Source organism: Neopelma chrysocephalum, unplaced genomic scaffold, assembly GCF_003984885.1.
Source record: "Neopelma chrysocephalum unplaced genomic scaffold, ASM398488v2 Primary Assembly neopelma1_43, whole genome shotgun sequence".
Lineage (NCBI taxonomy): Eukaryota > Metazoa > Chordata > Aves > Passeriformes > Pipridae > Neopelma > Neopelma chrysocephalum.
In genome coordinates this window covers 23,705,447-23,718,367 of record NW_020897702.1, presented here as the reverse complement: position 1 = coordinate 23,718,367, position 12,921 = coordinate 23,705,447, and the positions used below count along the sequence as shown (strand labels likewise).

Genomic DNA, 12,921 nt, shown 5'->3' with positions numbered 1-12,921 from the left:
TTATTAAATTACTGAATTTGTAAATTTGACTCCATTTATCTTAGATAAATTATAACTTCTGCTTATAAATATAATATTAATACACAGGTATTATTCCTGTCAGAACTTTTTTTAGTAGTTTAAAAGTAAACACTTTAACAAATAAACCCCATTAAGGATTTTCTTGACTATGGTTAGCTTTTCCTTAGCTCTTATTGAAACACAGAACATCAGATTTAATAATCTTGCCATATATTCCCCCTAATAAAATGCATTTTATATTAAAATTAAGCAATGGTAAAAACTAACAAGATGTGTATTATGAATGTTTTACTGTATGTGGACTCATTAACCTTAGTTAAATTAATAGAACAACCCAAAATGTAGTCATGACCACTGACTACTTGCAAAGTTCTCTAATGAATTTTTTATCTTATTGCAGTCACTTCTAAATTTCCCTTTTAAGAGCCTGTAAAATTCTCATTTCCTGAGCAAAATTTCTTTTAAAAATTCATGTTTTATAGAATTTCCATTTTATAAAGAGTAAGATTTTCTAATACATTTGGTGAAAATAATTATTGTAATCCTTCTCTTTAATAACAGAGAAGTGAAATCTACCATAGGAAGACATATACCCTAATGTTTATATTTGGCAATAACCTTTCTTGACAATTTAGCTGCTATCTGTAGAAGCAAAAATCAATACTTTATTTCTTCTGCAGAGTGATACTGGCTACTTTGCAATCTCTGTATGTGTTTGCACATAAATATTCTTGAAGGCAAACTAAATCATTTAACATTTGTAGTTGTCCAGTCTCTTTGCAAGACATTATGCACTTAGGATGAATTCAGTGTAAATCATCATCCTAGCCACACAATTAAATACTATAAGCTTCCTTAACCCTCAGCTCAGACTCCCCTAATCTCTAAAAGAAAGCAATGCCAGATGGCCATGAACAACTGCTGAGAATCAGAGGGATACAGAGAAATACCTGAAGCTCTTGGTAATATGGTGGAGAAACACCTTCTGTTCCAACTTACTGCTAGGCCCCACTTAGGTAAATTTGGTTTGCACAACTCACATGTGATCCTTCCAGGTTAAATAATACACAGGCTACTAATTTTCAAAAGCTATATTTTGTAGTCTAATTTAGAAACATTGAATTTTGGTGGGCACAAGCAATACAAGGCAACCCTTGACTTTAGTTATCACAGCAACAGTATGTTGGCTTCAAAATGCAGAGAGAATCCACTAACCACTGCACTTCTCTATCACCTTAAAACCTATACATGTGTATACATATCTATTAATATATATTAAAATATGCAAAATATATTCTACATAAAATATCATGTGTAATATATAATATTAATATATAACTCACATGTCTTCAGATACATATGAGTTAGCTGCAAGGCTGAAAGAATAGCACAGCTCATTGGCCCATGAGGGACAGATTAGGTCCCAGTCTCTTTCTCTGTGTCAAGAAGCAAATAATGGAAATAGGTTCCTCTTTTCCTATAGAAGAACATACTCCTTTGAGCCAACACTAAGAATCATTCAAGACAATAGTGCCCAGCATTCTGGGATGCCAAAGGACACCTCCTGTTTTCATTTTCAGAGGAAGCATCTCACAACCATTTTACTATGGCAGAACAACACTTCCTATGAGACGTGCTTTCTGCTTCTGCAGGCTCAGAACAATGCAGCTTTGTGGTAACCAAGCTGCTCTGCTGGATTGCCTATTGCAGCTGTACAGCTGCTGGACTGGTACCTGTTTAAAGACTCCCTGAAACACAGTCTTCCCACCTCTGTTTCCAGTTGCCTAAACCAGTTCCTGTATTTAAAAGAGACCAAAACAAAATGCTTCTTGCCTTTACCAGAAGATAACAGTGTGGAAGTGGTCTCCTCACCTCTGAAGACCAGGAGTCTCACTCTGCTTTAAATTACAGCTCAGAAAATTTCATGTTTAAAAATGAGTCTTCTCTTTCTAAAAAGAAATCACCTTGCAGTACAAAAGATAGTCACTGCTCAAGAGCAGGTCACAACTTCATGGGTTTGGACCGGGGTTTCTTAACAGAAATTCAGAAGGAAGCAAAAGAATGGGCAAACCTGAGAATGGAAAAAAAAAGTTAAGAAGAAAGATAGGACTGAAATAGCAGGGAGTGCTTCAGGGCAGAGTAGGAGCAAAGGGCACTGGCACAGGTGTGGGGGGAGTCCAGAGCTGGACCAGCAGGAGAGTACAGGGCAGGTGTGAGAGATACTGCACGTGTGCAGCATCAGCAGGGAGCACGTGCAGAGCCAAACATTCAAAACCTGTCAGATAGGCACAGCAGAACTAATGTAGATTCCAGGTATGAAGCCAGATGTGGTAAACTACAGAACACCTGCCTGTAGTATGCTTCATTCTAGCTTGCATTTCCATGAGTAAGAGAAGATGATAATATTATTAATTTGAATTTCTCAAAACAACAAAACAGCCCAGTTAAACAGAAGTAAGAATATAGCAAGACTGGAAGGATGCATGGTAACATCATTCTGGCTTGCAAACTTGAGTATAAGCCAGCTACACTGAAGAAAGGGGGACTTTTGAACAATTTAAACCAGAACAGAGGATCAAATTTCTGTTGTAAACTACTTTGAAAAGTACCTGACATCTTGCATTTAGCATTTTTTTATAATCTCTCAGATTTACCACGCCAGAGTATCATTTTCATTCTGTATAGCATGGTTCATACAAAAAAGCATTTTTAGAATACTGGATAGAGAAAGAAAAGTGATATAAGCCTCACAACAAAAGACATGGTGATGAGAGTGTGAAGGGGATTAAGAGGTAAGAGTAAGAACTGAAGAAGCACAGGACACTAGAGAACTGCTCCAGATGGTAGGCTAGTTTTAACCTACAAAGCAATGTGTTTGTATAAATGTCCAGTGGGAGCTGAGCAGACAGAGATGAGCACACAGTTGAAGTCTGAAATATTTGTATGAGCTCAAGGAATGATAAAAATGGACTCTAAAGGTCTGATACAGAGTCAAGAAAATTGCTGCTTGGGAAGAAGGTAAAATCAAAGAAAGATGTTGCATCTAAGGAGGGGAGGGGTGAGAGACACCTAAATGACTGATCACAGAGGACATGAGTAACAATAAGAAAAAAGCTTTTCCAAAACTAGTCACCACATATAGATATGAAAAAAACACTTCCAAGGTGTCAAAATAACGCAGCATTGGGTCAAATAGCCAGTTTTATATAAATCTGGTATGTTTAAAATTATTTATTCCAAAAATAGTTAAGGCAACTTTCTAGTAGGGTTTGTGTACAGAAAAAGAAAAAAAAATTGAAAATCATAAGTGAACTTTGATTAGATGTTCTTCAGTGATCAGTTCTATCTTTCTATTTCAGTAAGATGTCCACAAATTCAGTAATTGTAGCATTCCAGTCTATTACTGATAAAAGCTCACTGTTGCGTGAGCGGTTCAACACTGTACCAAATCTCCCATTAACTCTTGCTCTTAAAGGTTATTTCAGTAAGTGGGTCAAGATAAACACAGGACCTGCTAGTAAGATTCCTAATTTGAACAATGATATCTATACACCAGAGGTAGCTATCTGAATCAGACTGCTAATGCCCCTTTTTCCAAAATAAATCCAGGGACGGTGTTTTTATTTATTTGTGAAGCTTACTGTATATTTCTGGATCACAACCATGAATGATTTTGTTCACATGCCCAGGCTTTGTAACCATCAAGAAAGCAGTGACCTTTGCTTTCAAACTAAGCAAACAGTTTCATACTGGGTTATATTCATGCATACTCAGTATTTCAATTAGCCTGTAATTTCCTTAAAAATACTGTACTGAAGGATGCCTAGCTGCTAGATGATTTAACTTTTCCTCCCTCTCTTGTATATGACAATACTTTGCTAAAAGTAGCCATTAAGTTTTTAACTTGCTTGCTGAGGCATTCATTGTTACAACTCCTCATGCCTCTTGGCTGATGGAGGAAAACCAATTTTGATCCCTGAGAAGCAAGTGCAAGTCTCCAACTTCACGCACCAATATGTACAACTGCAGCTGAAACTGAATCCAGATTATTTCACCATTTGAGGCATTTCACATTTATGCTGAGACCTTAAGAGGTTAGAACATACACAATTTACTGGTTTTAATTGGAGAAATGGAGCAGAACTTCCTTCAAATGAAAAAGAAGTTTGTCAAATGAAGTTTCCAAAAAGCAAATGAGATTTATGGTGACAATTAAAATATACTTCAAAAATTAACCTGCAGCTTTTTGCAACATAAGGCATTACAACAGAATGCAAAAGTCCAGCCACTGCAGGATTTTAATGCTACGATTATTCTGCTCTTCCTTAAAGGGCAACAATTTTGCCCTTTCTTAGATAACCCAGTTCAAAACACATTAGAACAGCAAGTCTGAGTGATTAGAAGTCAAACTACAGTAACCAGGTAGCAATAAAGATATAGAAAGCATGTGCATTTTCCCAATAGACACAAGTTTAACACTGAAAATATTCCAAGCAGGTATGAGAGAGAGGGAGGGGAGGAGCGAACTTACTGTACTGCTTCAAAGATGCACCATACACATAATGCAGCAGTACAGGATACACTAACAGATGAAGGCAACTGAAAAGGCAGTACTCACCCAAAATATTAAATTGAAAAGGAACATCATGTATTTCAAACAACACAGGCAGCCTCTTGCCATGTTGCACTTCTTAAATTCTAAAAGGAAAACAAAGGATAGATCCAGGTAAAAGACCACGTATTTGCTGCCTTTGGGTGCACTGTATTTGTCATTTTTTACGCCAGTTCCAGTCCCAACGCCGGTCCCGGTTCCGACCCCAGTGTGGCTCTGTGTGCGTGATCCAGTTGTACCATAGAAAGCTCCTGCAGTAAAACCTCGACCAAATTGCCTCCCTGAGGTAGAAGGTTTAGCAAAATCTGAGTCTTTGCTATCCAAAGATGGACTCCGGTGAATTGAAGAATCCTCACTACTTGACTTCTCCATGATCTCTCTTTTCACAGTTGTCAGATTTAATGTATAGCATCTCTCAGCATTAAATGCAGTGCCTTGCAAATGCCACAGTGCGATAAGAGCTGTCTGTGTTTTGCTTCTCTTTTTCTTCGTACATAAATCAGATAATCACTGCAGAATTTATTCACTGCATTCTTGCTGGTTTTATTTTTTAGAGCAATGTAGGTTGTACTCTGTCTATCTGAAGCATGGATTTACACATTAATATCCCATGCAAGAGAAGACTCATGATTTATCTTGATGAATCAGTTATGCAGAACTTTGATTTTTATTCAAAAGAGCCATAAGCTCTTTTTCTGCACTCCTAGTCTACAGCCTTCTAATCTATAGGCAGCAGATGGTCCTTGCATCCATTTCCAAAAAGCTTCTGCAGTACACCTGGGAGACTCTCCTCGAGCTGGAGCACTTTCCTTGCTCTCAGCTTCCCTCTCTCTGTCTCTCTGACTCTCTCTCACACGCTGTCTTTTTTCTTTCCACCCATTCGCAGTGTCTCATTCAGTAACCAGCTACCAGAGTGCACTCTGTGTTTCACTGCTGTTGCCGTGAAATCATCGGCAACTGCAACCACTGGGCATTTCCCACAGAAATCCCTGACCTAACTATCGAGTAATAAATCCGCCCTCCTGCTCGCCCCTCCCCTCTGCTTTCCATCGGGCCAGTTAGCAGAAGCCTTCTCCTGCAGGGCACGCCTCCATGACATAATATCTTTAATAGGATTAGAATTACTCTTGACTATACAAGTGCACAACAGAAAATCTCTTTAAATGTCAAGTACTGTTTAGCTGTTTATGCACTAGAACTGTCAGGCAGTGATATTCTTTCAATGCAATATAATACAGGAAAAGTATGGATTAGATAGACATTATAGATAGAGCATTCCTTGCTCATTAAATTAACAGTGAGTTACATTTTTTTTCCTGGCTTAAACAAATGCCATGGGACAAGGAACTGGAATAGGCTAGCACTTAGCATACGCTGAATAGGCACGTCTCAGTTATACGTGCACATAATCACACCTTTACCTGTGATATAATTAACCATAACCAGAAAAGCAGAGCTGCTGCCTCTTACAGGGTCATCAATCAATTCTTAAAACTCCTGAAATGTAAAAGTATCTGAACCCGCAGCTATTTACACTCTATTTAACTAGTATATCAGAGATTATTCTTATGCACGGCAATAAGCCATCTTACATCACAAGTAGTCTGTGAACTAGAAACACTGACCCAAATGCTACATTTCTTTTCCACATAGTAGCACAACATGCCTGCTAGGACTCTAAAACAGAGAGGACATGCGTGTCTGTGCATATGCGTGTAAGTGCCTGGAGGAGAGGAAGAGAAATACTTCAGGTCACGCCTGGTGCTTCCAAATTTGTCATTTTGTCATAAGCGTAAAAGCAGTGCACTGATGGTGCAAAGTGCTATAGCAGATTTAAAATACAGATTGTTCTTTTCTTTTTGTCTCTAAAGAAACCGTATTAGGAGGCCACTATGAAAGAAATACAGCTACCAGGAAAAGCAAAATTCTGCACCATTTTCAACTGTCCCTTTCACATGCACATTAAAATGCACTGTTAATTATTGTATCAGGTATCTTTGAGAAAAGATAATATAACATTTATGCAATCTTAGACATTTATACACAAAAGCCTCTTAAAATTCTATACTTTTTATGTAACAACATCAGAGTCAACATCCTATAGCACTGCTATACCCTTCTTGATAGGCTTTTTCTGTGAAAAGATCCCTCAACCATAAGTACTTCATGCCATGAAATACCCAGCATTTGTATGTGTAATATCAGTCTCTCACCTATTCTGCTATAGAATAACATTTTAGCAACAGGCAGGCCCAAGCCTGTATCAACAGTGCTTATTACTTTGCTTTTCAAAAGTTAATTTCAGAACTGCCTGCATCAAATGTGTCCATCAGAGAGACGACTGCAAGATGACTGCTCAGAACTGTGTATGATAGCAGAAATGGCTACACACAAAATATCCAGATAAAAAAAATAATTAGCAGCAACCAAAGCAGAATGGGGCATTTCTATCCACATCTATGGTTCACATACAAACTTCAACGTGAGCAGTTGAAGAAGAATCAACTTTCCCAGAAAAAAAACATGGAAGTGATTTGTGGGTCAAGGCCAGGTACCTGCCTAGGACACGGGAGCCTGGCACATAACTCGCATTCAAACACAAGTCTGAGTATGGATTTAGAAGTCTGAAAAAACTCTTCTGTTTGAAACTCACTTACTGAAAGTGTAAAGTTATGCCACTGCAAACCTATGCTGCAGCAAACCACACTTTCAATGGTTTTCACTTCTCACACAAAATTGAGCTCTCACCCAAAAAATTATGAGAGTGCACAGGTATTTTAAAGCATTTTTTCCCGTTGCACCCTTAAGTTTGCCATAAAATTTATACTGACATAGACTAGCTACAGAAAAAAAACTTGCTATTCACTTGTAAAATCTAATGCAATATAAATATTTGCCTTCCCATTGAAGCTATATGACAACAATAATTAATATGCCCTCCTCAAGGTTAAAAAATTAAAAGAATGTTTTGTAATACATAAAAAAATCTCCACAAAGCCAGTCCTAGTTCATAAATAGTGGAAACTTTCTATTGGTGGTTTAAAAAAGAAAAGAAAAAACAGGCAAAACAACTATACCTCCAACCTTATTTTTTTCCAGTTTTCATTTTTTAGACCTTACTGAAGTTTTCTAGTTTTCTGTTTTTACCTTCAAATACTACAAAATATTAGTTTACTTTATCAGTACCTGTAATGTATCTTCCATTAAAAAATCTCCACAGCTGGTCTACAGCACGAACAACCAAAGACACACATAAAGTTAATAGCCAGCTTCAAAATGCAGGCTCGAGCAACAAGCACTAGGGAAAACACAGCTCCAGATCAGCCTCCCCTCCCGCTGCGTAGTAAGAAAACATATGACTCTCTTATGGTTATGCTGTTGCCACCAGGGACACTTTACAAGCTTCAGTAACTTTCCGCCACTTGAATTTGCAGCCATGGAGCAGCTTTACAGATAGACACCACTTCCTCCTGCTGGAACTCTTAACTCAGTGTTTAGGTAGCTCAGTTAATAAATCGCCCAGAACTGCTTATTTGCTGAAAAAATACATGGTGAAAAAGCTGTAACCTGTCTGTCCAGCTGTGTTTTGACCAACCACTGCACTTAACTCTAACTTTGATTGAGAATTCAGCAGCAGGTGTTGCTGCAGGCCACTCAACAGCACCTTAGAGCGGTCCCACTCGAGAGTGTAACCTCAGCATGAGGACAAACACGTTTTGCTTCACTACAGACCTTACCTCTGTTTAGTAATCAGGGCATGAAAAACATTCAAAAGCTCTCTCTGTACATCATTAATGTTTGATTACTGAATCACAGAATTTTGTTGCTGAGTGATGCCTCCATATCAAGAAAATCATTTCAGTCCCACACGTACATGCCTGGGACAAGGCAATAAACATCAGCCATCTAAATGGCTCTGTCAAGTATTAAGGGTAAAAACTTAGGTCATTTTGAGATACCAGGTATAAAAGTGGATGTCACACTGGGCGTAGCCAAAAAATGGAAAAGAGTATTAGTACTATGGCCAGAAAGGCATAGGCTGGTTCTCCTACTGAAAATTATTTCCTTAGTTCCCTCCTGAGAACAGTCTACCACAGTCTTCAAAGTATAGATTCCAACAACTTCACTTTTCAGTGGAAGTCACAAAGTATTTAATCTTTTTTCTCAGCTCTTAGTTTAATCTCACCAGAACCTGAGTGTCAATTATACCCAGCCCGAACCCTCTGTTTGTTTCTGCCCTCTTCAGCTGTTTTTGCACAACTAGCTTCTGGAAACATGCTGCAAAAGAGAGCAAACCCTGACCAAGTTTATACACGTATTTATAACCATGTATTTATAGCAACATAATACAGATATAAAAAGTATATCAGCAATATATAAAAATTACATTTATTTTTCCCCTTTTAGAAGTTTCGAATCCATCTTACAAGACGTTCCCCTTAAATGATCTTGCTGACTCAGTGAGAGGGAGAGGAACTACAATAGGCAAGAACAGGAACAAATACTGAACACTGAGCAAAAATATCTTAAGCTTTTGTTATGTCTCCCATGATTCCTGAATATGAAATATGAAACTCCATTAGTTTTTGAAAAGGAAAACCAAAAACTCCAGTCACCACAATATACAAGCCATTTTACAACTTATTACATATTTTACCTTGCAATTTCCATTAGGTAGGATAATGCTACTGTCACTGTTTTAATTATGGGGAACCCGAGGACCAAGACGCTTGCTGAGAATGAATAGGAAGTGGCTGGCAGAGAAGCAAACTAAATCTCCGCCTCGCATATCCTCAGCTAGTACACTAACCACTGCACCATTCCCAAATTAATTATTTCTAGAAATCATGAGTTTTAGTAACCCTGCCACATGACTTCAGAACAATACTGAGCCCTGCAGAGAGACATACAAATGCATATGCTACCAAGTGTTAGACAGATATGGTTCTTAAATTCGTTCTTTTCTTTTGAATTATATTGACCAAGAATTCAATTGTACAAACCTTCATCATGGTACACTAGGTAGATGAAGAATCAAGATTGCTGAGTATAAACTCAGTGACTACAGCTTTCCAGTCACTGCTTCGAATACTGGAAGGCCATAAGAAAATTATGGAACAAGAGTTGGAAAGAACAGCTTGTGGTTCTGGCATACAGTTGCATACAGCTGAAACCTCAGATCAAAAGAAAAAAAGAAAAGAAAAAAAATCAAAACCCACTGATTTTGGAATAAGTTTGAAGGGAAAAGAGTGTCCAAAAAGAACTGAGATTAGGATCACATGAGAGACAAAACCATGGGGTTGTCAGGACTTCCATGCTTCTGGTTCCACCACAAAGAGCTTACAGACACCAGTGAGCCAAAATACCTGGAGTTCCCAGGTCTACCAAGGCTACAGGATTTATAAGCAAATCCTGGATGCTCTGAGGGTTGTAAAACACATCCTAGGACCTTCCAAGCTCACAGCTTGCATCCTGTAAATCCAAAGCATTCTGCCATCATGGGATTGGACAGAAACAAAGAAGGTTTCAAGGACAACTTTGTATGGTAGACAAGTTTTGAAATCTGCCTGTGTTTTTCAGAACCAAATATCCCAAGTCATATTTAACCTTTGACACAGTTTCATTTTCCAAGAAGAAAAGTATTCCATTAGAAACAGACAGAAGTACTGTAACTTCGGTTATCTGGGACAGGTAAATGTGCATACAGCATAAATTGGAAAGAAAACACAGATGGGTTCTTAGAGGCTGGGCTCCATGTTCTGGGTCTTCCCCTAGCATTGGGAGACCTGAAGGAAAAGGAGGCCTGGTAGAGAGAGAGAGGAGTAAGACAGCCCTCCAGGATGCAGGAACCGCGTGAAGGAGCACACCTGAGGAGACACTGAGTTCGTGATCCATGGGGAGTTAATCTGTTCTTACAGATACAGGAATTGAGTGTCTAGCCATCTCAATTCAACACCCACCTTCATCAGTCCTGACCCAGAGAAATTATATTTCTTGAAATTGTTGCTAGAAAGGAAATGAATTAATCTGTTTCCTCTGACACAATGACACTTGCATAACAGTTCATGGTTGCCTCTGACAAGTAATGTTCCTTGTCTCCCCGAGGCAAAGAGGTAAAAAAAGAGGGAAAATCTCTTTGAATGGACTAAATTAATACTTGCTAGTTTATCCTAACATACACTTATAAAAAGAGTTTATCCTTCCTACATAGTAGTCCTCACTGGATGGATGACCAAGAAAATAAGATCCTGTTGTAAGACTTTCTACTGTGCCAAACGTTCTGTGTCATTTGGTCCTTGGGATTTCCACTAAAAATCATTTACTGCCAACAACACATATGTAGCTGAGACTTCTCATTTAGGATTTCACACCAGAGACAGAATAAGATCCTGTCTCAAAATTGTGCAAAGGAATTAGCTGTAAATCATGTCAGGAACCTTAACCCACTGTGATCAAATGCAAATGATGACTTGATATGCTAATGCACAGGAGATATGCGACATGAGGATTAAACTGCAATATGAGGTCTGAAAGCTAAGGAATTGTGATTATGTCACACCTTCACACCAGTTGGCCTTCAGGGGCCCTCAAACTGAGCAGAATGTTTGAGTTTCCAGAGCGACAGAAAAACAGAACAGAAAATAGAAATCCTGCTACCAACATTTAAGCTTTTAAATCAAAACATTTGCACTAATACAGAGATCTTTTCACTTCACAAACACCATCATGAAATATGCTAGATCTGAAAGAAGTACTCTAAATACTATGTTAGAATACAATTCATCATAGCTAGTTTCACCTTTAAGAACTGAAATCCAGAAAGTCTTTTTACTGTTTGTTTCTGAGAATTTCTGGAAATCAGAGTCTTCTTGGGCTTGGCACTGTACATACGTAGAGCAAGTGAACCCATACAACAGACAGTACCGATACTAACAGCTGACTCTGAAAAAAAAAATAATTATTGGACTTTTTTTTCTGTTAAGTCCCAAAACTACCTTACCAACTCTCCCACTAGTAGGTGAGAAAAAGCAGAGAATATGAGGGGCAAGAGAACAGCACATGCCCAAGTAGATAGTTGTCTCCTGCTGGGCAGCAGAGAATACCAGATGCTTTGGAACAGTATGTTTATGACTTTTAGCATAAGAATCTGTGCTTAATTGCAGGGTGTTTATTTTCGCTTCTATAACAATTAATACATTGTTTCATCTCCATCAACAGCTAATCCTTCTTAAATTCTGCTGAGAATTCAGCCTCAATATCTCAGGACTGTGAGTTCCATAGGTATGCATTATGTTAAAAAAACAGCATCTTCCTGTTATTCACCATCATTATTAAGCCTTCCAGCTCTGTCCTCTATCCTGGTATTCATCTTCATCCCATAATTCATCACTCTGTAATCCTCTATTACATCTCATGTAATTTGTCCTTCATTAAACTAAACACTCATCTTTTCACCATCTCCTGTTATTGAAAACTCTTTAATTCCCTTATAAGTTCAGTTAACCATCTTAGGGTTTCTTTCTGACTGAGCTATGTTTATACCATAATCTTTCCCAATCTGCTGATAAAGAGATCTTCTTTTCAAAGGACACAGGAGTTAATATTCAAATTCAAAATTAATTTAATCAATTCTGTATCTATCAACACCTTATCTTTATGAAAATGAGGTTACTCAGATTCAACAGACCTTTTTTCATCATCCCTAATCTGCTTTTCTATTTCAGATTCAAAATTTGGCTCTGAAATGTTCAACTTTTCAGAGCCTAACAGGAAAACCCTTGTAGTTTAAATTTGTATCTTACCTGTAGGAGGAAAGGGAGTTTTCTCACTACAACAGCATTGGTTTAATACTAATTTCTTGTAAAGTCATCAATAAGACCACCCTCAAGTCAGGGACTCCTTGTGAAGATACTAACACAACCAAATCAAGCCTTGGCCATCAATGATGCAAATGAATGTGTGGTACAACTGCTGTCCCCTCCCAGTACACAAAAAAAATCATATGCAAGGAAGTGCTTTTTATTTTACATACAGAGAATATAAGATCAAGGGGCCAGAAAGCTGTCAACCCGAGGCAGGAAGGCAACAACATCATATCCCCAATACCCCATGGGATGAAACATCACAAATCAGACCTCCAAAACCATGCTCTAAAAATTAAAGACCAAAAAAAGAAAGCAGAGGCGAGAGAGTGAGAAGGGTTCTAATTTAACATCTATTTTTTGCAGAGGTAAAGTACATGATCTGGGTGCTTCTCTTCCACTCCCACTTTAAATGACAGTTTAGAC

The 12,921-nt window shown here is 38.1% G+C and overlaps 1 protein-coding gene across 4 annotated transcripts in view; it reads right to left on the bottom strand.

Annotated features, from left to right (window-relative positions):
• The window catches only part of TSPAN9 (tetraspanin 9), a 172,437-nt gene that overhangs the window by 89,761 nt on the left and 69,755 nt on the right, over positions 1-12,921 (bottom strand). For 2 of the 4 annotated variants that reach the window (XM_027677685.1, XM_027677684.1), the window contains one exon: positions 4,640-4,719. The exons of 1 other annotated variant lie outside the window; for it this stretch is intronic. In XM_027677685.1, coding sequence (XP_027533486.1) covers positions 4,640-4,702 — 63 coding nt within the window. In that variant the 5' untranslated portion in view covers positions 4,703-4,719. Of the gene's footprint in view, positions 1-4,639; positions 5,154-12,921 lie in introns of those variants that run through there. One more of the 4 variants, XM_027677683.1, reaches the window with a different exon arrangement.